The sequence below is a fragment of the Tigriopus californicus genome, chromosome 2, assembly GCF_007210705.1.
Source record: "Tigriopus californicus strain San Diego chromosome 2, Tcal_SD_v2.1, whole genome shotgun sequence".
NCBI classification, from domain to species: domain Eukaryota; kingdom Metazoa; phylum Arthropoda; class Copepoda; order Harpacticoida; family Harpacticidae; genus Tigriopus; species Tigriopus californicus.
In genome coordinates this window covers 5,499,448-5,523,302 of record NC_081441.1, presented here as the reverse complement: position 1 = coordinate 5,523,302, position 23,855 = coordinate 5,499,448, and the positions used below count along the sequence as shown (strand labels likewise).

Genomic DNA, 23,855 nt, shown 5'->3' with positions numbered 1-23,855 from the left:
ACACTAAAGCAAGGAAACGTCACCTTTTTGTGATCACCAAACCTTTCCCGCCAAGTAAGGCCTAAACTTTTGTCGCTGAAAGTTTTGAATGTCAGTTATTGGCGTAATCATTGAACAAAATATGTGACTAATATCATTTTCGTAACCATTGATGGTATGTGCTTAAAACCAGGCATTCAGATAAACTTGAAATGACTTTAAACATGTCTTAAAGTACAACAACTGAAAAGTGCTAATTAGGTTTTCTTGATAAAACAAAAATTTGCTCAAAACACAATCAATAAATTCTCTTTTGTCAAAAAATATTATTTCTAGAAAATTACTTCAGACACATCTTGACCAAATTTCAAGTAATTTGACGCATTTGTTATGAAACTATGGTTCTCACTCTAGGAATGGCCCTCAATCCAAAAGTAGACATACTGTAGCTCTGAGCTACGTATTGTTCTTTAAACTCATTTGGATGCTTTACAATCATGAAATAATAATTTTAAGAGATATGGCACCTGTTTTATTTGACTATTTTGGATGCTTTTGCTAGAAAAACAATTTATTGGAGTCCAAATTGCAAATTGAGATCTTGTCTACTGGACTTTGATATTTCTCTGTGCCCCTTAAATAATGCCTGCCTTTTATGCAAACTTCCTAATAAGTAAAAATCTACACTTTACAAAAAGATTCCTTTCTCACCAATGCGGCCTGATGTTTTTTGTCAAATGTGTGGGTTTAGACAAAATTATCAATTGTCCATCCAAGATATTCTAATATGTTAACATTTATGTACATGCACTTTTATTGCTTATTCCATACATTTTTTAATATTTTGTCAGTGTACATTACCCATCAATTAATAAAATGACTCTTGACTATGACTCTCACTATCTATGTGTGTTTTGAGCCAATTTTACGCAATATTTCACCAATTTCAATCGAAAAATAATTTGATTGTTTGTGATTAATTTGATGTTCATTTATTCTTCTGACTTTCAAGATTAATTCAGAAATATTTAGCATATGGACGGAGTTGTATATCAAGGAGATCATTATTTAATTAAAAACACCTTAATGTACTATGCAGTATGGATAATCTTGTTTTATTCGTACTGGAGTTAATGTCTTGATTCAACGCAATGGCCTAAGTTGGCGGTGAGGGGAAATCCGTGTCGTTTCCTCTCTATAGAGTCCCTGCCCAAACACATAAGGGTACATCTGGCGACATGTTTTATGAAATTCCAGTTTTGAGCTCAGAAACCCATCGATATTTAATCTCATTGTCTTTTGTCCCTTTGGCCTGGAAGAGCACTGTACCATAGCACATATTCAAATGAGTTTGAAATAGTAATGACAATTGAGTATGCCCTCCAAGAACTAGTGACATGGACAAAAAGTTTAATTTTAGAGGAAAAGATCAATGAATTGACATTCCCAGACAGAATTAAGATTTATTAAGGTCATAAGAATGATTATTGTATTCTTTTCAGCATTCTAATCTTCATCAAATAATCTTGTTAATGACCATAAATAACTCCCTCTGCATCCCCATTCTGCAAACCCTTTCTGTTACCAATAGTGTGACGTTTGCAAAAAAAGGTAACGCATTAGGGTTACATTACTCAAAAAGTAACGCGTTACCTTTCAGTTATCAATACAAACCAAGACATACATTCTAAGGACAAGATGCTCAACTAGTTATCGCTAGAAATGGACACATTGCTAAAAAACGAGGTATATGTAATTTTACTCTTCATTTTGTTTTTTTAGGGAATATTCAATTTCTCCTCAAATCCTCAGTTTTAGGTTATCTTATGGTTAAAATTTGTAAACCAGCCTTTTTGAGTGGTCCTTTTCCTAGCCAGTTGCAAAGAAAATTTCATCAACCCATGTCGGCAACTTTGCGATCCACCTCTACGCATCTGGACCAGCGTTGCCCTTGCGGTATTTTTACCATCAAAATTGGCAAATTCAGCTAATTTGCATTCGCACGGACTTGGGCTGGTGGTGGTGGTGTTGGTAGCGGTAGTGGCGATTTTGCATATTTCTATAATTGCCAACCAATTTTTCATACAGCAAACTTGAATATGTTCATTGGTCTTTTTGGCATTATCCAAAAAAAACACTAGATTTCTTTGGTCTTCTGTCAATGATGAGGGTGTAGGGTAGCATTTAGAATAGAAGTGAGGGAATTCAGACGGACACAATAGATCGAATAAATGTTTCGCATTTATCATTTCTGCGGTCCTTCTCCGTTCAATGCGTTGAAGAAAGTTCCTGGACTAAATACTCTTTTCCGTGGTATCCACGGTATCATCCATGGTGACTGAATGAACGGGGAGTGCAACTCCGGCGGACTCTTGTGCCTCCTCTCTGTCCGAATTTCGATATTTTGATGGGCTAATCCGGTGCTATGAATCAGATAGTCTTGGCAAAGCTGATCTTGTTGTCATTCGGATTTGTTACTGCTTGGCCTGGCCAATTTCCTCAGTCCTCACTCTCCTCACTCTCCTCACGAGCATCAACCAACCTTGGGTCCCTTTATTTAGTAAGTCTCTCTCTTCCAGTGGTCGCGATCTCTCTCTTTGTCAGCGACCGAGTGAGTCGTCACTGAGTACGGAAGGACGCACCTTCGACGAATACAAGTGCCCATCTTCTCCGAGTTCATCGTTGGGACGAAGTGTGTCGCCGGATTGATTGCTCTCATCGGACCGCTACCCAGATTCAGTGAAGGTAATACCTCGATCCCCTGATCCTCGATCCTCGATCCTCGAGGGCACTCATCATCTTTCATTCATCTTTGGCGGGTCCTCTCACGAACCATGACCCACCCCACGGCCTTACTCTATACTTATCCCAACAATGTCCGCGCTCTCAAGATCGAACTGGCGCGAGCTTATTCGCCGGAGGCGCCGCCACTCCAACTCGTCCCCGATTTCACTTGGGGTGTTACCGATCAGCCACCCGAATTCCGGGCCCGCTTTCCGGCCGGCCGTGTTCCGGCCTTGGTGGTGCCCCCCCATACTGGGACGGCGGGTTCGCCCGTCGAGCGCACTTTGGATGAGAGCCAGGCCATTGCGTATTATTTCGCTTCGGAGGAACTTCGGGGCGGGTCGGATCCGCTGGATCGAGCTCAGGTCTTGGGCTGGATGTTCTATTGCGAGTCGGAGTTGTGGCCCGGCGTAGCGCAAGGCGTGTACCACCACTTGGGTTTGATATCGAGCCAGGTGATGAGTCTGGAGGTGCGGCGAACGGGATTAGATCGTCTCAGCCGTGAATTAACGCGATTGGATCAGCATCTCCGGAGTCGCACTTTCTGGGTGGGCCATGGCCTGACTTTAGCCGATTTCAGTGTCTTTGCTTGTCTCCACCTTTTGTTCAGCCACCCCCCGGCCGATCTAGACCTATCGGCCGAGCTCAGGCCCCACCTCCAACGGTGGTATGATACGGTCTGGCATCAGCCTCGGGTGGCTCAAGTGTTGAGCGGCTACGATCTGAGCCTGGGATCGTCGAGCTCGGTGACCGGTAGGTGGTAGATGTTTTGCGAGGGTTGTCCCACCCGATCCGATCTGACTTGAACTTGACCCGCATTCGGACACACCCGTCAAAAACCGGGACTCGAATCCGCTTCCCTGATTTAGTTTGAGTTGCTTCATGCCTATGCATGATTGATCACCCTCTCGTGTTTAATTGGCCGATGTCTTTCGCTTTTCGTGTGATTTGATTACTTCGTCTGGAATGTGACCTGAATAGTTTCAAAACCTTTGCAGACACCGCGATCATGGCTGCCGAAACTAGGGTCCAAGAGGCCCAAGACCAATTGGCCCAGACCTCGTTGACGGAGGCCATCTATACCTCGGAGCAGCGTGGGTCCGATGAACTGGGTGAGGGCACCTTCAAGGTCCCTTATCAGACCATCATGCAAGCCATGAAGCGATTTGGTCGTGAGCCCTTCCCCATCATTTACCAAGATGCCAAGCCCGATTCCGAGGCGGCCAAGGAAGGTAACACTTTTGCTTTGCCCAGTAAAATACTCCAGGTCAACGGCCACGAGAGAAAATTTCGTATCGTAGGAACCGTTCACCTTTTTCATCAAAAGCATCCAAATGCCACCGAAGGATCGTGCCCAAGACCTAAAGTTGACCCATTAACCTTGATGAGAGAAATTTGGGAAATGTGATAAAAGTCCGAAGTTAAGTGTAACGTGTGTCTCACTAACGGGAGAGGAATGAAATTATTTTCAGGCAAGTTGTATGATGTGGTGGCCAAGTCTCAAATCAAGAAGATGACCAAGCTCTGGCAACAAGACGTGAGGAAAGCGGCCGAGAAGGCGAAAAAAGACGCCGAAGCCGTAGAAGCCCAACGAAAGAAGGCCGAGGAGGCCAAAAAGGTCACCATCACTGAAGATATGTCCCTGCCCAAGCCCGTTAGGGCCAAGATTCGGAGCCTAGAGCCTCTGCGTGAGCAACGTGTTTTGGTCTACGGATGGGTGCACCGGCTCCGCCGACAAGGCAAGAACTTGATCTTCATCACCCTTCGTGATGGAACGGGCTTCTTGCAATGTGTTTTGAACGGCGACCTCTGCCAGACCTACGACGCAGTCATGTTGAGCACCGAGTCCACGGTAAGTGCTGCATATCTTGAGACCATGCCCAAATGGCAAGCAATAAGAGCCAAGTAGTGATGGACATTTCCATTTGGATTCCTTTTTGACGGAACAGATTGCCATCAAAGGCACATTGTGTCCTGTTCCCGAGGGCAAGACGGCTCCAGGAGGACACGAATTGAACGCCGATTACTGGGAATTGATTGGAAGCGCCCCACCCGGTGGAGCTGATGCTCTCTTGAACGAGGATTCTCTGCCGGATGTGCAATTGGATAACCGTCACATTATGATCCGTGGGGAGAATACCTCCAAGGTATGTCATACCTTCCAAGTTTTATGGAAACTTGTGCTACAAAAGTCACTTTCTCCCTGATTTGCTAGGTGTTAAAGATGCGCTCAGTGATTGTCCAATGCTTCCGAGACCACTTCTTTGACCGGGGCTATTTTGAAGCCACACCACCTACCTTGGTCCAAACCCAAGTTGAGGGTGGGGCCACTTTGTTCGAGTTAGATTACTACGGTGAAAAGGCCTATTTGACGCAGTCGTCCCAGCTCTATCTGGAGACCGTGATGCCAGCCATGGGCGATGTCTTCTGTTTTGCTCAATCTTATCGTGCAGAACAAGTAAGCAAGCTCAATCAATCTTAATTATTTTTTTGTATCACATTGATGCATACTAACTTGGTTTGTTTTCGTTTAGTCTCGAACCCGACGGCATTTGGCCGAGTACACGCATTTGGAGGCCGAATGCCCTTTCATCAACTTCACCGACCTCTTGGATCGTTTGGAAGATTTGGTGACGGACGTCGTGGATCGGGTTCTCAAGTCTCCCCATGGCCATCTAGTTCATGAACTCAACCCTGACTTCAAGGCCCCCAAGTGAGTTTTGACGCAAGACTCTTTCTGGGAATACGTTGCTCATGACTTTTGGGTCGTTTTTGGGTCGTTATTTTAGGAAGCCTTTCCGTCGAATGAAATATGTAGATGCCATTCAATGGTTGAAGGATAACAACGTCCGCAAAGAGGATGGGACTTTCTACGAAGTGGGTGAAGATATCCCGGAGAGCCCTGAGCGTTTGATGACCGACAAGATTGGCGAGCCCATCATGTTGCATAGGTACCTAATAAGTCGAACGTCGTGGAGTGAATTTCCCCTTGGACCAAGTCAGACTTGACTTTCAAACCTATCTTCTTTAGCTTTCCCGCGCACATCAAATCGTTTTACATGCAAAAGCACAAGGACGATCCGTACTACACCGAATCTGTGGATATTTTAATGCCCAACGTGGGAGAGATCGTCGGAGGCTCCATGCGTATGGATAATCAAGAGGAGTTGATGAAGGCCTACGAAAAAGAGGGATTGGACCCGGCCCCCTACTATTGGTACACTGATCAGCGAAAATTTGGCACTTGCGAACACGGTGGATACGGTTTGGGCGTGGAGAGGTTCATTTGTTGGCTCCTCAACCGGTATCACATTCGAGAAGTGTGCTTGTACCCTCGTTTCACCGGACGATGCCAGCCGTAGCTGACGTTCTATTCGGGACGAAATTACAACAAACAAGAGCTATGAATGTTCCCAACGGTGTGTTTATTTGTGTGTTTGAAAATAATAGTCACACAAAGAAGTAACAAAAGTAGATCAAATGGGCACTGGAGAAAATCGCGCCATGGGCGAAGGAGAAGGGCAACTCATAACAACACGCGCCTATTGATTGATTGATTGATTGTGGTCGAGGTATGACCCTTTGAGGGTAGAGCCAAGGAACAAACTAAAAATTAACAATCTTTGTGACCGGCCACACAACGATCGCACAATTTTGATGTTAGCCGGTAAATGCTGGAGGCAAACCACGCGATACCTGGACCCCAAGAACCACGCGCACACATTTAGTATCAAGGTCCAGTGCATCTCTCGTTACTTGAGCAGGAAGCTATAAGGATAGCCGCCGGCTTTCGACCGGAAAATGGACAAGATCAGCGAGAAGAAAAAGGCCAAGAGGGCCAAACCCACCATGGCCAAAATCTTCCTCTTGCCCACATCCCCCTTGCCATCAGCCGCATCCGTGAGCAAGATCATCCCGGTCACGATAGCGGCGTAGAGAACCATCACGAAATACGTCTCGACCACGAATTGGCCCTGAAAATGGAACAAAACATCCGACACGTGTCAAGCTCATGCGGGATTTTGTTTCATGAATCGAGTCACCAATGGAGGACGGGCGAGATAAGGGATCTGCTTACCTGAGAAGAGCCGTGGATGTAGGCCACGTTGCCGTTGGGCGTCTTGTGAATTAACGGAGGTCCGCGAATGTGGTTCCACATCTGTCCACTGCACATGGCGAACACGAACACCAACGCGATCAAGCCCCAAGCGGTCTTGTTGTAGAGGAACTCGAGATTGTTACGACGAAAGTACAAGAGTCCGGCCACCAAGGCGAACAACATGAGCAAGGCCACCGTGCCCGTGTAGTTGGGCGGGCGGAACACGCGAATGTTGATGTCGGTGCGCTCATTGATCCACTTGGCCACGGACTCGGATAAGAACCCCACGCGTTGAATGTCCATGGTGTCGGTCTTCTTGGGCTTACCTTTGGCCGGGAAATGCATGAACACGGGGGCGGAATTCAGCTTCATGATCTAAAATCGACGAGTGCCACTCCCATTAAACGAGAGGCTCACATAATACGGACCGTGAAGAGGGTGGTATCCGCCTGAGTATGAGCAGATCATTCCTTACCGTGAACACGTCGGGCCCCTCGTCAAAGTCGACCATGGCGAAGAAGAGCTTGTTGGAGTAGAACTGCGAGTAGCGGTAGGAGTTGGCCACCAGTTGAAACTCGTCGTGGGCCTGCTTGCAGATGGCGCACTGCCGTTGCGCCGACAAGGCCGTGAACATGACCACCATGGAGTAGTTGCGCGGCGCGTTGCGTACCAAGTCCCGGAACTTGTTGCCGTTGAGGCGGATCACGGAACGCTTGGCCGACAAGTCCATCAACTGGGAGACCTTCTCGTCCAGGCTCTTGCCGGATTCCTTCTTCTTGGTCTGGCCGATGGCTAACGGCACCACGGCTAACAACCACACCAGACCTAGGACAGCCAGGGTCCATCGGACACCCGACGGATGGCTCCTCATCATCCTGAGGTGCTAGAAAGCCGATCCGGATGCGGGATGCGGGTTGCGGAATGCGGGTTGCGGGATGCGGGATGCGGACGGAAGGGATTGATCCTGCCTGCCTGGGTGCGAGTAGAGGCTGGTCCGGTTCCTCCCGGAGTGGCTTGGATGGCTTGGATGGCACTTGAGGAATCCAATCACCAACCAAGGCGACCACACGAACTACACGAACCAACTTTGTGCTAGGCTGGCATTAATGTCAATCTATGAAACGAATGAACCCAATGGACCCTAGAATGCCCAGCATGCCCAGCCAGCATGGAGACTCAAGAGAGCTCTTGGTCAGGGTGACCACGCACAACCGACACTGCCTGGCTAGTGAAATTCGAGGTTAAGCCAACCCATGGGGGCCATAAGAAAGCTGGAAGAAAAAAAAACAAATCAACCCCAAATAGCTAGGACATTGTACCACATGATCCATTTGCCACCACCCCCATCTGAGGCTCACACAACGATAAGTATATAAGGCTTGGGTCGTGCCCTCATAAGTTTTTGTTATGCAATCCTATTGAGAAAAATAACGAAAGAAAAGGTAAGATGATTGAATAATGTCAAAAAAACATTAAAAATACAATGCTAAAAACACTATTGTCTGTCTATAAATTTGTCGCGACATGCTCTAGCAAGAAAAGTCCGTTGAGCGACCCACTGGTCACTATGACATGTTGATCCGGACCGGCTGGGTAGTTGACTGTCAACCTTTCACGGCCGGCTCAGAGCATCACGCGGTACGTGTACAGGAGCATGGGCCATCTTTACCGGCCTACCGCCGTAAGTGTACTTGCAAATCCACGACGTGGACTAGTGGCAGAGGCCAGTTCGCCAAGCTCAGCCATGGCTCAGCCCACAGGGGCATGAAGGCCTGAGCAACGTCAGTTCCTTTACATGGTTGCCAGATGGCTAAATTCATAGCCAAATTTCTTCGATTTGGGCTAAATTGAGACCCTTGTCGCTATAACAATTTGAAGTGGCTAAATGGCTAAATTTGGGCTAAATTTGATCATAGACTGTTTTAGAATCAGTATAAGTGCTGGACATAACAGCAACTTCTACATTCTTAACATTTTTTCTAGGGACTTCAAACAATTCTTTACCTGAGTCTTTACCTGAGTCAAATACATAATATATGTACTTTTTGGGATAATAAAACTTATTATTATGTCCATTAGTCTAGACTTTTTTATTGTATTAGAATGGCTACATTAGGCTAAATTGAAATCTCAGTTTGGCTATTTTAGTTCTCTTGAACATGGCAACCCTGTTCCTTTAGCTCGAAGCATGGTGAGGGATCGTGAGCACTGTGATTGTGAGTCGTGTCGTGACACGGTCTTGCGCGGCGAGTTCGAAACTTCGAAACCCCCGTTGAAATGGGGTGGGGAACGGAGACTTGAAATCTCGGGCTAATATTCATTTCAAGAGGTGGAAATTGAATCTTTGTAATCTCATATGTTACACACGTTCCTTAAGGACACCTTAAGGACTCTTCGCCTTCAATTGGAAGCATCGATTGCTCTTAGAAAGGAACCAAACTTGTTGCTAAATTTCTATTGAGATTCGCGAACACCTCACGTATATTTGCGATTGTAAGTTTTTGCACACAGAGATATTGCCAATTCAAGTTTATCCCCATAAAATTAAGCTCTCTTTTTGAACTTGTTCTCAATTCATGAGATCAAGTTCATTGTACTAGAGAGATCCCATGGATCCCATGGTCCGCTTGGAAGGCCACAAATAGTTGAATGTAAAAGATTCTTCGTTCTGTGGCCATGGACTGTCTTTCTTCAATGCTAAGATTTATACTACATTGTTTAAATCGACAATTGACAAGTAATGTATTGATGTATGCACAATGCAAAATAACATGCAGTTGCTTCAGAATAGCACACCCAAAGTTGGAATAACAATCAAGCAATGAAGGGACCGGACCTGAAACTAGATCAACAGAGGAGATGTGCAGTGAAGGAAATTCAAGAAAAATGTAGCGCTGCAACCCTGACATTGAGCATTTTGAGGAAGAACATGCAGTTGCTTCAGAAAGGCACACCCAAAGTTGGAATAACAATCAAGCAATGAAGGGACCGGACCTGAAACTAGATCAACAGAGGGCATGTGCAGTGAAGGAAATTCAAGAAAAATGTAGCGCTGCAACCCTGACATTGAGCATTTTGAGGAAGACAAAAATTACAGTCAACCTGTACCGGGCATGAACTGAATTGATTTAAGTTTCCCTGCTTGTTAAAGTAAACAAGATTCAGTTATGGAATCAAGAGCTTAGTACAATGACAGAATTGCATAAAAAACATGCTTTTGGGTTTTGGAGCACAACTCACTCAATTTTGCCGCACTACATTTCTCTTGAATTTCCTTTGCTGCACATTCCCCATTGACAGAGCTGGGCAATTTTAACTTTTACTGATACGTTTTACTACTACGCCAAGCAGTTATCAATTTTGGCTGAAGTTATTCATTTTTTATCATATTCCTACCGTACTGATGGTAATTATCTAAAGTTAATAACATTTATAAAATAGATTTAAAATTCCAGAAATACAACGAGAGCCTGAAGTTGTAAGGCCGTTTGTGATTTATTCATTTTTGTACACAATTCGATGTTTTATCCGAAAACAGCTTTTTCATGACATTTTGTTCAATTGCCACCCTTTTTCTCATTTTTTACCAGGAAAACCACATTGTCAGCTACACAGCACTTTCATGTGAGTTCAAGGAGATGTGACTGAGCTCATTACTTTCAAAAATTTAAACATCAGTGAAACTAAAAGCACGTTTTCTATAGTCTGTAAATTTTAAAAATCCTTTCAAAACGAAGTTTTATTTAGGACTAAGAAATGAAAAACAGAAATACGCTCAGTTATAATCAAGCTTCCATAGCAAGAAGCAACACCAACAATTGAATGTTTGATGAGCAACAATGAAATGCTTTCACATGATCATGATGCTGTACTTTTTGCAAGCATAACCATCAAAAACGAGGAGTTACATCTAACAGGGGGAAAAATATCAAATTCGTTCCTAACATTGTCACCAAGTTCTTCACTTATTGTCTTTTTAATCACATCAAAAGGAAAGTTTATCGCTAAAAGCATAACTTTCAAATCCGCCCTCTAATGACCACACAAACGCTAGCTCGATCGAAAGGAGTAAAACACACTGATCAAATCAGACCAAAAAAAAACAATCTTGGACCATTTGGACAATCAACCAGCTTGAATCATTATCAAGATCATAACCTTGCTTGTTCACTGTTCATGCGAGACATAGCTGTCACGCATTTCTAAACGAACATCGTTTGTGACTCCTGCTTTTTGAGCGGAAAACGAGATTGGCTGAAATTTGGCTGTAATTGAAAATTGATGCCTCATTCTCGTATCAATTTGCCAACTATGTAAGAGTTAACCTAATGCCTGTGTGTTCCATTTATCTTGACGCCTCCTTGTATTTCAGACAGAGTTCCTTTCAACCTTACAAAGGCCCACTTTAGCACACAGCTTTAGGCTTTGAGTATCATGAACCATTTTCCTGACTCTAATGTTCATTTTAAAAAACTCAAGCTGTAAGAATGCTTTCCACAGCAGTCACAAGGAGCCAATTTCTTTGTTTAGCTACAATAACCAAGAGATAATATGAAAGAGCACTTACATATTCAAATCAAGCTTTTAAGAACAGATACATCTTGGAAGTATTTGACTTCCAAGATCTAAGGAAGATAAAATGTAGATTTATAGATGATAATTTGCATTGACGACAGAACAACTTAGCCAAAAAAGTTTGGGACTTCTTTGTTTGTGATATATTGATCAACCAGAGTTGAGCACATCATAATATAGGTCCAACACACTTCAAGCAATACTTCTATCTGCCGAATTAACGTTCAGGAAAGTAATGCAACATTGTGCGTATAGGAAACAACTGAATTTTATTGACTTCACATTTTGCTCACTTGAAATTCCCACCTGTAATAATCACAGTATTAGATCTTGAATTCGAGCCATAAGTTTCCTCCGCATCTGAGGCGAGTCAAAGGTCTTGTCTCGTTGAATAAGTTCGATCAACTCTTCTTTTGTGGGCGTGTGAAGATCTGAATGATCTGGAGTGGGCGGTGTCTTCGTCTTCAAGGTTTCAGGCCGTGGTGAAGGATCGTTCCGACGGTCTTGACTTCTTTTCGACTTCCGAGGAGCTGCGGGCTTAAGGCGTGTCTCTTTGGGTTTACAGGATCGAGAATGGATTTCTAAAGGCTTGGGTAGAAATGTGCGACCGCAGTTGGGACATTCTTGAAGAGATTTGGTGTTGAAATCGTTAAAAGCTTGCTCGTTGTACTCTTGCAATTGCTTCGGAGCACTGATCTCTCCCGATAAAACCTTGTCGAAGTTTTGAGGGGCTTGGGGCACAGGTCTTCGCTCTTTCTTGGGTAGTTTCTCTTGTTCATTGTCCCACTTTTTCTCGCAATTGGGTATATGAATCTTGATGCTCTTGGTGCCAAAATCTCGCCCACAGATATAGCAAGTCACAGGCATTGTCACCACCCTCTGCTCACTTCAATGCTGGATGACTAGATGCAGTGCACAGAGCTATCAGATTGGCAGAGTGCGTTCCATTCAAGGTCGAATCCACAAGGTAAAGGCCATTGGAGGCCCCAACTTGGAACAACGAAGCTCTGACGTTCAGAGAGAGGCAGGTATGAGCTACGCTGCATGCAAAGAGAGTAGTGTGTCCTTTTGCAAACTATGACTTGTGCTGGGATTAAACTTTAGCTCGTGAGATGCCAGTTCGAGAACAATTGCTGGGAATGATGTTTCGTTTGTCGGTCTGTGATACTGTCCTCTATGGCGCGTTTCTCACTTCGAGAGCTCGTGGTGTGACTTCACTGACTTATGCCTTACTGTGAGCCTTTTTAAGGCCTGATGCACGATGTGCTTGCGGCGTGTGCCGCCGCCATCGTCGCCGCCAAGAAGTGACTCATTGATGAGAGGGAATAGCTTACCATTCAGTACTCAACCAACAGGGACTGCTCAAGGTTTTCTTTTCCATGCAATTTATAAATATAACACCCATCGATTAACTCTCTTTGTACAAAATTCAAAGCCAGTGATTGGCCCTTGCAACCCAATTGATGAATTATGACCAGGACGTAATTAGGAGACTTAGGTAGAGCGTGTTGAAGAAGTCCACGGGGAGACTTTGCAAATGCATTGTTCCTTCTTAGCTTGTTGTTGGGAGAACGGCTACATATAGAAAGAAATTGCTTGGGGAAATGTACGTTGATTTGAGTGTAGTTGAATTGATATGATATATTTCAATAGACATTAATTGACTCGGTACATGGACTTTTTCTCGATTTTCGGTGCATTTTGAATCCAGAACTCGGTTCGTTCTTGCAGGAACGAAATTGCGGACCGGGTCTGAAATGAGTTAAATGAAAGGGTTAAGTGGCATCTTTTATTTGTGTATTCAAGAGGTCATCATGATGTTCACCTCAGTCGTGGCTCGTCTCATGCACTTGGAGCCTCGATTTTTACTGAGTTGATCTAAAAGATTCTCCAAATACATTTTATCTACAGCCAATTCAGACAGAAGAGCGCGATCAGTGCCCTGAAAATGCATAGGAATTAAATGACATCTGTTGTTGCCTTATCACGCCGGCGTGGACTATCAATCAAGATTTGAATTCCCCTTCAATCATGATTGCACAATCAGGATACAGATTGTTTGGCATCTAATCATTGAAATATACCTATTTAGACTGTTATTAACCTTACTTTGTCTCTTGCCGATAAGGATCCGTTGGCTCCGCAGTTTGCCAAAAAACCGGCTACATCATCAAAGCAAGAGGGGTTATTAATCCCCACCGAGTTTACAATCGCCAGCTCCGTGCGGGAAATTCGATTCACGAGCTTGCCTTTTTCCTGCATAAAACCCAAGGTTTGAAACCAGTTTACAGGATGAGGAAAGGTCGCCCAGGTCATTGCTTACTTTACTGCTAACAAACTCCAATGCTCGGTGGTAGTTGACCAAGGAATGCTCGAAACATCCAATGGAGTAGAGCGCGTCTCCCTTAACCATCAGCACCTCGGGATTCTTTCTGGCGTTGTACTCTTTGATCAGCAGATTCGCCTCTAGCAACGCGTCTCTGGGAGTGAAGGAAAAATCCAATCAGTGTGGAACGTGCCTCTCCCGGTGTGTGATCTTACTTGCACTGATTTGAGCTGAGAAGGCATCGAGTGCGAAGAATTCTGCACTCCACATTTTCCGGTGCCATTTCGATCCCTTGCAACATGTACGATAGAGCCCGCTAAAAAAACAGTTGAGAGGTTGAAGATTGGCATAATCATGTTATTGTTGATGACTGAAAACGGGTTGGGTTGATCTCACCTCAGGGTCTCCCAGTTTAAGCTCGTGGTGGGCTTGCTGGAGTAAAACGTCCACAGTTTGGGCCAATTCTAAGGAGCCCGCCTCTTTGTTGTTTCGAGAGAGCTCCCCCCTATGTTTCAGGATGGATCCTTTGAGATCCTCGGCCCCTGGAAGTAAAGTCCAAGATAAGGGATCACGAAACATTCGGCCCATTGCACCTTCAGCACTTAATTCAACGTGTTCGTTTGTTCTTTCAGTGAACTGTTTCCAAGCCCAAAGATGGAGGCCGACTCATGTTTGTTTCTGACAATTTGATCTCACTCGGCTATTGGACCAGCTCCATGGGTTGCGTAGGGAGTCGAGAGTTGACACCTCATACATAAGAACGACCAAAGTTTGGACGTTCATGAAATGGAGGGGGCACTTAGTGGAAGGAAAGGCTTGGTGGACATGGAAACTTTTTCGAACATTTAAGTTGTGCCCGAGTTACCTTTCCAGTTCCGCCCAGTCAAAAAAGAGAGGCTACTCTTCGTGTCCTTTGCGCGAGGGTTTCCCTAACGTAATGGCATATCAAGCCTTCTTCAAAATTTTCAATTGTACATTTGTTCTTTCTAGCTTATACCATATATTCCGTATTTGGCAAACAAAGTATAATCACATCTAAATGCCAACAATGAGAGAGGGCCATCTTCTTGACTAAAAACTGTCCAATCGTCTTGTTCCGTATGGAATCGTCTAAGAACAATACCTGCTAGTTAGGGTATGTCTAGATTGTTCCCCCTTCTTGCTGTTATCTTAAGATTTCCTTAAACTATTGTTGGTTAGTTTTTGCTGCAGCATGAAAAACCAAGCAAATATTCCAACTACAAAACAATAAGTTTAGGAGGCCGACCAAAGGTCGCGGAGAGTGTTTGAAGGGGCTTCTTTCTATATTTGGTACTCCCCTCGCATCTTCCTGAGTTGCGTTGTTTGCCACTTTACAGAATGAGCAATTGAAGGCTTTTTTCAGGCCTTCAAATGATTGCCATCTTGCTTGCAGTTACTACTGCAGAACGTACCTATTCCCACTGCAATGGCTCGGTCCTTGTCGATATAAGTTTCCTCGGGTCGTCGCTCGACTCCCACTTTGTGGTACACTGAGGTGAATTGAGCGGAATAGTTGCCTCTCTGACCGTCATGAGTGGCTCTTCTTTTGCGGTGCTTATCCTTAATGTCCTTTTCAATCTTCCGAAACACTCTGCTTCGGCGGAGTTCCAACTTCTCGGGATTCTCATATTGACGTCCATGACTGCGGGACATCGCGCTCAGCTCAAAATGGATTTATTTGATTCACGGAATGCCCGTACCACCAATGGAAGCGAACTGGTTTTGCCCAAGTCCCTAAAATGTAACTGAGGAAGTGGTTCTCCGTCTAGTCTTACTTTGGAATGAATGGAGTCTGATCCCGTTTGACGGGATTTTCTGACAAGTCGAGTTGTTTTTGAAAGGCCACAACAGCCTTTGAAGCGAAACAACACAATCAGATTGGCGAGGGAGGACACCAAAGAGGGGAGAACACAGAGACCGCTAAGACACTGGAATCGTCAGGAATTATCATCAGGCATGGATCAAGGATTAGTTACCATAGACCTCATTCCTTGATTCATCCTTTAGTCATAATAAATGCCCATCACTTTTATCTCATTTTGAATGAAGATCACATGACTTCGTTGTGGAATGTTGACAAACCTCCGGGAATGGTTCTGCGTCAAATAAATATCATTCCATCAATTGAAGGAAACTGATCGTTCCAGCATTAATGTCGTCTTCCCAAGTTCCGTAAATGAGGCTAGTCTGGGACTGTAACTATTTGTTATCTACAGAAGTAAGACTGTACCATAAATTGACACAAATAGTTTGGCATTGATTACTTTTTTGTACTTTGTTTCATATCAAAGTATAACCTCTCCACAGATGTATGGTACGCAAGTATCTTATTGTCAGCTTAACTTTGTTAGTAACAGGGCTAGGTACGTCCAAAACAATCCCAAGCTTAAAGGGATACATAAACTGCCCATTTTCAGTCCGATCTTGAAAGTCTTCACAAGCAACTCCATTCATTTGAGAATAGACTAAAGAGTAACATCGAATACTGTACAACTCTTTGGCAAAAGAATATAACCTATAATAAGTATAATCGAGCATATGATGTAAGAACTAATCTGATTTTGCATTTGGCTAATTGTCAAGGCTGACGAACTTCCAACTAATCAGTATGAAGCGAAATATTGACTCCTACGACTAAACCATGAGCAGCTCTGCTCAGTTATTTTGTATGCCAAGGCGGGGTAAAAAATTGTTCCTCTTTGAAACCATTCTTTCATTACTTGGATGGAGGGCATAGGTCTTGTCATTATATTTTTCTGCTTTGGATTCACCTTTCATGATGGTTGATGAGAACAACAAGTTATATCAAGGATTTGGAAAGCAAGCTAAAATACAGACCTAGGGTGCGGACTCCAAGCCAACCTGGAATTCTTGAAGAGGCACAAAGCAACACGGACCTCAATGGCATGGTAATAAAAAATGGAACAATAGAACGCGTCCTAGAGTGGCTGGGAAAAATTCAATGATAACCACCAGGAGAACAGCCATTCCTTAGCTTTGTCAAATCAATTTTTGCTCTAATCTCTTGCGAAAACGAACGTCGATTTCAAACATTTCGTGACAGGCTCTCGTCGAGAACTTTTGAACCACTTTCTATTTCCATGATCCCTTTTAAGACATCAACTCAAGACATCTTGATATTTCTTTTCTGTTCACAAGTTGCAATTCCAGCAAGGATGATAGTTCAATTGTTTTCAAATCACTCTTAAGCCCAAAAACCTGTGGGATTCACAGACTAGAAAGGTTGGGACTGTACAGTATTCAGAGAAGATATGATAGGTACTGTACGTTTTCAAAAGCATTCATGAGCTTGATTTCAAACATGGACGACGATACCCTGGACAGATTTGTCACCGCCAAATGTACCGTCATAGGATAACGGAAAATTTAGAAACCATTGATATGAACCTTCCGACCAGAAATTGAAAAAATCTTATTCGCGCACATATTCTTGGTCACGCTAAAGCTAACGGGTGACACTAAACTCTAAAGAGTGTCATTAGGTCACGTTATCTACTGAGCCATGCAGATTCACTCGCCATAGACATTCAAAATTATAGGGAGGAACATGACAAGTTTTAGGCTGTAGCTAGAAGAGTTCTTGTTAACCCATTTTTTTCTATGGTTCAAGTTTTTAGCTTTCCAAGTTTAGGCTGAGCTAAACAGGGGACACAACATGGACGAAGAAAGATATTTGACTGGCGCGAATAAAATTCACGAGTGAGATGAATACGTGTAAATTACAAAATATTTTTGGTCCCAGTGGTTGCTGGAAACATAAAAACATTCCTTGAAAGGGAATCAAAGGTGTTTTAACTGGTGACCGGACAACTCGACCCAGTACAATAACTAAACACAACATTTTGACCGAAAAGAACATGATTATGGACCAAAACTAAAGCTTGATGTGTCAACATTTGATTTGCATGCAAAGATGTTGGCATCAGTAAGGCATGAATACATTATCAAACTTGATTATAACACCATGACTGATTTAAACGTAATTTGATTTTAAAGATCAAACAATGAATTGTCTAAAATCTTTCAAATTTTGACATGTTTTACATCACAGTTTCAATTTTACTTCATAAGTATGAATTATTTGTAAGCCAACTGGGTCGATTTGTCCTGGAACCGTTTTAACTACTACAAAGCGAAAAAGAACAAACTATTTCATAATCCTCGAATTTCAATGTCAATCACCATGAAGCATAATGGCTGAAAATGATGAGCAGTTGCCCCTTTGAAAGGATGGAGGTTGAAAACCGATCCAAGGTGAGGTCTAAATCATCTTTTTAGCACGATTTTTTTGATGAGATCAAAGCCTACTGGGGTATCCAACGACAAATGGAAAGACCTCCAGTTAAATTGCGACCTCCATGTCCCAATCCATGTGTTAGGGTCAATTGTATTGACCGCAGACTCTTAATCTACATTTTGAGAGCACCTTCAAGCACCTCGAGAATCTAGGCTAGTTGGAACAATAAAGTCCATCCATCCCTAAACAACGGTCTAGCCAAACACACCTGTCTTCTTTCTCGGGCTCCTTTATTGTTTAATTCCTCCCGTCTTATACGGGTAATAAGGAGCATGTAGGGATTGATCTTGTGCAGGTTTTGAGACTTAGTTTCTGGATCAGATATAGTATGATTGTGAAGTTTCATAAGAATGATGAATTTTCCATTTTGAAGTGCTCGGGATTATATTCCCAGTAGCGGTAAGGGAATCGGTAAGCAAAAAAAAGATAAGAAAGAAACTACATTCAAACAAAAAAATAAACATTTTTCGGAGCGACCAAAGTTGTTGGAATTCCCAGGCAAGACACAAATCACGGTTATATCGAGAGAACAACTATTTCCCGTTTAGGAGAGGACCGGTATGAAATGGAGCGAATTCATGTGTCAACAGTGTGCACTACTTTACGAAACCTTTCAGAAGTATTTGATCAGCATTCTTAAGCAAGCATAGAGACAGTCCAGCACGAGTGATATTTGTTACTTTAGAGAGTGTTTAAGATTCCGTGCATTGTTATCGTCGGATGAACGCGATCCAAGTTAGCCAAGGACCGCCGAGTTAGGAGAGCTCGAAGGACCTGCGGCACCTGCGCGGACTCGCTGTCTGACTGAGCCCTGGGAGTGAGGCCTCCGAGTTCAACAGGTCCCAGCCATGATAGGGCTGCACTGTACAAGCATCGTTTGAGGAGTACCTGCTGGCCATCGACTGATATCCCGTGGATGGACGGAGTAGGAGTAAATAAACAAGAGCTCCTTCCTTCCTTCCTTAGTTCTCCCTTGGCCAGTTTACCCATGGTGTGCGTACCCCACTAACACCAGTCCCAGGAACGTCTCCCACAAATCTCACTATATTTTGGTTGGATTTGAAATCCTGCATCGCCAATGATTGGTCAACATGGTGGATCGCGAAACCCCCTTGATTAGATTTATGTGAGCGTGAGCGAGAGCCGTTATGTCTACCTACACGATAAAGGATGATGGCGATGATTGGTACCATGATTTGACGGCCGTGGCCAATCGGCAAAAAGCCGAGAAGGTGCTAAAGGCAGCAGGATTTGAGCATGGACTATTTCTGGTCCGTGAATCGACTTCCGCCGAAGGCGATTTCGTCTTGTCTGTGGTCAATGCCGAGGAAGTGATACATTATCAGATCCGGAGGCACGGCGAAGACGCCATATTCTCACTGAACGACGAAAGGTACGTGGTCCAAGGCTTAGAAGAAGTGATCTTTTACTACTGGAAGAATCCCAACTCGGGTCTTCAGCATCCGTTAACGAAATTTGTGCGAGGCAAATTGTGTCCATTACACGCCCGACTCCATGGGACGGAGAACCTTCTTCATCGTGCCACTGCGGCCAACAACGTTGGCATTGTGCAAGAGCTGTTGCACTCAGGCTACCAGAATATCACGGCCAAGAACAATCAAGGCCAATCTGCCGTTCATATAGCCAGTGCCAAAGGGTATTTGCCTATTCTGAGACTCCTCATTGCCAACGGAGCTCACCTCGAGTCCACCGACTCTTCCGGATATACTCCTCTGCATTTGGCTTGTGAAACCGTACAGTCGGATATTGTCAGAGCCTTGCTGGAAGGACGTGCCAACCCCACGACTAGAAACGAAAAGACAGGCTGGTCCCCGCTTCACGTGGCGGCATTTCACGGTCGTCTAGATGCAGTCAATATCTTACTTGAGTTTGGGGCGCCCTCCCAACCCCGAGCACTAAATAATTGCACTCCTGCCGATATGGCCAATAGGCGAGGTCATCCAGCGATTGCCCGAGTTTTGAGTGCCAACGATTTCAAGCTTAAACCCAGGTCGTCATCGGGCAGATGGTTGCACCCGCCTATCTCCAGAGACAAGGCCAATGAGTTGCTGAAAGCGAATGCCACAGAAGATGGGACGTTTTTGATCCGGAAGAGCACTAAACGTGAGGGTGTGCACGTCTTGAGTATGTTCCATGACTGGCAATACCTTCACTATGAAATCATGAAACAAGGTATGTTCTACTTTATGGAAGAAGGACCATTTTTAATCAGTTTGGAGCATTTTGTGGACCATTACTCAAAGTTCAAAGATGGCTTACGATGCGAGCTTTCCAATCCTGTCCAGCCGGAACCGCCAAGCATTCCCGTTCCCGCACCCCGAGTTCAAAGCCGAGATCTCAACGCTGCCAAACCATCCAAACTAAAGCCTATGGACCTGTTCAAGCCCTATGAAAATGACGCGACTCTTCGAAGACTTCGACACAGTCGGGACGACGTTCCGTTTGAATCCGTCAAATTGGGCTATGTTATTGGGGAAGGAAAATTTGCTCAAGTTTTTCAAGGCACCTATATGCCGCCAGATGGCTTCAAACAAGATATTGCTGTAAAAATCCTGACCTCGGTGGATGAGAAAGAAACTTCAGAGATTCTCCCAGAAGTTCAAGTCATGATGACTCTCGATCACCATTGCATCGTACATTTGAAAGGTATACCAAGCTCGAAATTGGAGATTTGTCTCAAAATTGAGCATATGTACTTTGGAACGTCCCTAGGTATCATTCGAGGCCCACCGATAATGTTGTTGATGGAATTGGCCCCTTTTGGTTCCTTAGAAAAATATATTCTGGACAATGTGAAGAAGGTGTCCGTTGATTTTGATATCCCCCTTTGGGTATGGTAAATGTTATATTACCCCTCTTAATCGCAATGGCTAAGTTCTGACTGACTTGTTGTAGGCAGCTCAGATTGCGTGTGGTATGAATTACCTCGAATCCAAGAGGTTCGTTCATCGAGACTTGGCTGCGAGGAACATCCTTCTCGCGTCGAAGCATCAAGCCAAGATTTCCGATTTCGGATTATCCCGACCGATGAACGAGAAAAATCAATATGTGGCTACAAAAGGTGGAGTTTGGCCTCTTCGCTGGTGAGCACAAACATTGAACAGAGATATTCACGAGGGGGAAATGAATTTGAGATTTGCCTTTCCCAATCCGACTCTTACAGGTATGCCCCGGAATCTTTTAAATTTGGCCAGTTCTCTCACAAGAGGTAAGAAAGCGAGAACTTCCTTTGAATGTTGAAGAATGTATTCAAATTACCAGTCTAAATCTCATTAAGTGACGTATGGAGCTATGGAGTCCTGTTATGGGAAATCTATAGTTTTGGAAAGCAACCTTACCACGACCTTCAAACTCATGATCAAGTGATGAAGTTCATCGAAGAGGGCCAACGTTTGACTCGACCTGCGGCAGCTCCATTGGAAGTATACCAGACCATGATGTGGTGTTGGGAAAAAGAGCCCCAAGATCGACCTTCTTTTGAGGAGCTGTTCAAGGCCTTCAGTGCAAATCCAGTCTATGACAATATTGCGCCTCTACTCAGCCATCAAGACTTTTCTGAACTTGGTGTGTGATCCCGCGTTCTAGAGAACCAACATACCCGGTGCCAACTCATGAAACATTCTCTATTTGTGATACCATTACAAGCGGACTAATCTGTGATTGAATAAACTCTGTCACAATCTCTTGATTCCTCTCGGGATCGTCATCCAAAAACCACTTGGGTGCTTTAAAGTCCAGTTTCGTGTACCCCAGCCTCTGAACGTGTTGATCAACTAAAGGGTCTAATGCACCTTGGAACTTAACCAAAAGACTGCCGAGCTTCGAAGGGAGGAGAAAGACGGCGAACCACTCACAGCCAGGCATGTCATGGGGTACGGATTTAGAGACTTGAAAGTGCATGTCCCGGTACTCGTGGGGTATTCGGACAGGTCTCTTCGTAACCGAGTCTAGAGCAAAAACTAGGGTGGGCACCTCAACATAGGGTAGAACGTAGTTTTCGCACAAGTAATCCGGACCTCCGAGGAACACTGACAAATCGTTGGTCAATTTTTGGGCACAATCTAACCACGGCGCTCCGTGAAAGCTTGACGTTTGTTGACTCGGGATATTCGGCACAAATGCCTCAGTTTCTCGCAACAGTGGTCCAGAGTAGGTGGGATGGTCAAATCTCACCACGTTGGATAAAGCCACTAAGATTCGAGCGGTGTTGAGGATCACAGGACAATCGGACGCGAACTTGTATCGCTTAGAGATTGTTACTGATCCGTCAGATTTGACAGCCGTCAACATACTATTAGTGAAGATGGATCTCATTAGTCTAGGATGGAAAAAGCCTTTGAGCAGGAGGGCAAAAGTGCCCGAGACGAGCACACTGCAATCGGACGCCGTGTTCACCTCAGCCTCTTGGATGGCATCGCCGAACTTGATAAATATGGCCATTTGCTCTTCAGCTGAAAATATGTTATTCTCTGAGCAAATCACGTCTGCAACCAGCCCAAAATTTTGCGGGTCAGATAATTCAAGGTGGGACGCGCTCATGGTGATGTTTCGAAAAGTCTCTTGCCAGATTTTCGGTCTATGATGTGGAGTTAGGGAGCACAGAAACAAAAGTCGAAGCACCACTTCTAGCCTTTGATAGCTGCTCCAATCGCGGGATTCCAGTGCATTCATTACCGTTTGGAACTGATCATCGACTTGCTTTAAGGCTTGGGCGAATCGTTGGAGAAAGATCAGGATTGTTAGCAGTTGATCATCATTCAAATCTTCCACAAACTGGAAAGTTTTCTCAAGGACCAAGACCACTAATTCAAGCGCCATAGGATGACTAGTCAAAGGTAACATGGCCTTCTTTTTGAGCACGTGTAGGCAAAGGACCATGTCATTTAGATTCATCTCATCAAATAGATCAATCACCTTATAAAAGGCATAGTATTTATGGTAAGTATCGGGTAACGGAACGATGATATCGGATAAACGGAGAAACTCGATCAGTTGGTCTTTCGAAACACGCTTGAAGAAACTGGAACTACGACCGGATTTATCTGCATGCTTGCCCACGAATTGATACAAGAACGTGTCTTTCTTGATCTTTGTTTTCATGATGCTCCAAGAGGTGGCGAGTTGAAATCGATTCCCCACGTCCTTTAGGTAGCGATTCGATTCAAGGGTGTTAGAACAGCCACTTAATCTCGACACACATTCTTGCTGAAGGTCATTCCTCAAGTCCAAAATGGCCATGTCTTCTTTGTTCAAAACATTGGGATGACGGATTACCTTTCGAGTACAAGGCCACAAGGCTAAGATTCGGACGCAACGAGCGAGCTCAAGGGGTGTAAAAGATTGGATACGGCTAAGAATTTGCGGTCGGATTCGTTCAAGTTCCAGTTCTGCGATCTCCGACTCTGACCCGTTGACTAGGTCTGATTTCAATTGGTCCAACCCTAAGTTCTTGATTAAGGACAGTGAAAGGAATTGGTCCAGAATCGGATTTTGAACGGGCTTAAGAGTGTTCCAAGGCGGTGTCCTGATGGGTTCAGGTTGGTTTGAGGGGGTCAGTGAAGCCGCAGCCAATGGCCATGCAGAACTCGGGCGTCCCGCTCGGATGGCTTGGATTTGCGGCATCAAAATGCCACGGCTGACCAATGCCATCATAATCCCCAGTATATGGCCAACTCATCAATTGTAATTGAGGAACTCGTTCCAAACATGCGGCAAGCTCTTTGTTGGGAGAG

The 23,855-nt window shown here is 44.3% G+C and overlaps 5 protein-coding genes across 6 annotated transcripts; 2 read left to right on the top strand and 3 right to left on the bottom strand.

Annotated features, from left to right (window-relative positions):
• Positions 1 to 2,460: 2,460 nt before the first annotated feature.
• On the top strand, positions 2,461 to 6,175 carry LOC131892702 (asparagine--tRNA ligase, cytoplasmic-like). Of its 2 annotated transcripts, none has more exons than XM_059242532.1 (8): positions 2,461 to 2,724; positions 3,762 to 3,995; positions 4,236 to 4,615; positions 4,713 to 4,910; positions 4,979 to 5,221; positions 5,298 to 5,476; positions 5,553 to 5,714; positions 5,795 to 6,175. In XM_059242532.1, the coding sequence occupies exons 2-8, from the start codon at positions 3,773 to 3,775 to the stop codon at positions 6,123 to 6,125; spliced, it is 1,716 nt and encodes a 571-aa protein (XP_059098515.1). In that variant the 5' UTR covers positions 2,461 to 2,724; positions 3,762 to 3,772; the 3' UTR covers positions 6,126 to 6,175. The 2 variants fall into 2 exon arrangements, with proteins under 2 accessions (XP_059098515.1, XP_059098514.1); XM_059242531.1 differs by lacking the exon at positions 2,461 to 2,724 and adding an exon at positions 2,792 to 3,516.
• On the bottom strand, positions 6,170 to 8,007 carry LOC131892704 (tumor suppressor candidate 3-like). The gene is made up of 3 exons (XM_059242533.1): positions 7,338 to 8,007; positions 6,842 to 7,237; positions 6,170 to 6,737 (listed from the first exon to the last, which is right to left on the bottom strand). Exons 1-3 carry the CDS (start codon positions 7,734 to 7,736, stop codon positions 6,516 to 6,518), a joined length of 1,017 nt encoding a protein of 338 aa, XP_059098516.1. The 5' UTR covers positions 7,737 to 8,007; the 3' UTR covers positions 6,170 to 6,515.
• A 3,680-nt stretch (positions 8,008 to 11,687) lies between these two features.
• Positions 11,688 to 12,810, bottom strand: LOC131892783 (zinc finger protein 474-like). The gene has a single exon (XM_059242626.1). The coding sequence runs from the start codon at positions 12,302 to 12,304 to the stop codon at positions 11,753 to 11,755; it is 552 nt and encodes a 183-aa protein (XP_059098609.1). The 5' UTR covers positions 12,305 to 12,810; the 3' UTR covers positions 11,688 to 11,752.
• A 151-nt stretch (positions 12,811 to 12,961) lies between these two features.
• On the bottom strand, positions 12,962 to 16,736 carry LOC131892784 (uncharacterized). Its single transcript, XM_059242627.1, has 7 exons — positions 16,623 to 16,736; positions 15,197 to 15,518; positions 14,160 to 14,305; positions 13,761 to 14,079; positions 13,547 to 13,693; positions 13,263 to 13,379; positions 12,962 to 13,189 (listed from the first exon to the last, which is right to left on the bottom strand). The coding sequence occupies exons 4-7, from the start codon at positions 13,848 to 13,850 to the stop codon at positions 13,094 to 13,096; spliced, it is 450 nt and encodes a 149-aa protein (XP_059098610.1). The 5' UTR covers positions 13,851 to 14,079; positions 14,160 to 14,305; positions 15,197 to 15,518; positions 16,623 to 16,736; the 3' UTR covers positions 12,962 to 13,093.
• A 1,748-nt stretch (positions 16,737 to 18,484) lies between these two features.
• On the top strand, positions 18,485 to 21,806 carry LOC131892782 (tyrosine-protein kinase Shark-like). Its single transcript, XM_059242624.1, has 5 exons — positions 18,485 to 20,769; positions 20,836 to 20,954; positions 21,019 to 21,206; positions 21,287 to 21,331; positions 21,401 to 21,806. The coding sequence occupies exons 1-5, from the start codon at positions 19,251 to 19,253 to the stop codon at positions 21,693 to 21,695; spliced, it is 2,166 nt and encodes a 721-aa protein (XP_059098607.1). The 5' UTR covers positions 18,485 to 19,250; the 3' UTR covers positions 21,696 to 21,806.
• Positions 21,807 to 23,855: the final 2,049 nt, after the last annotated feature.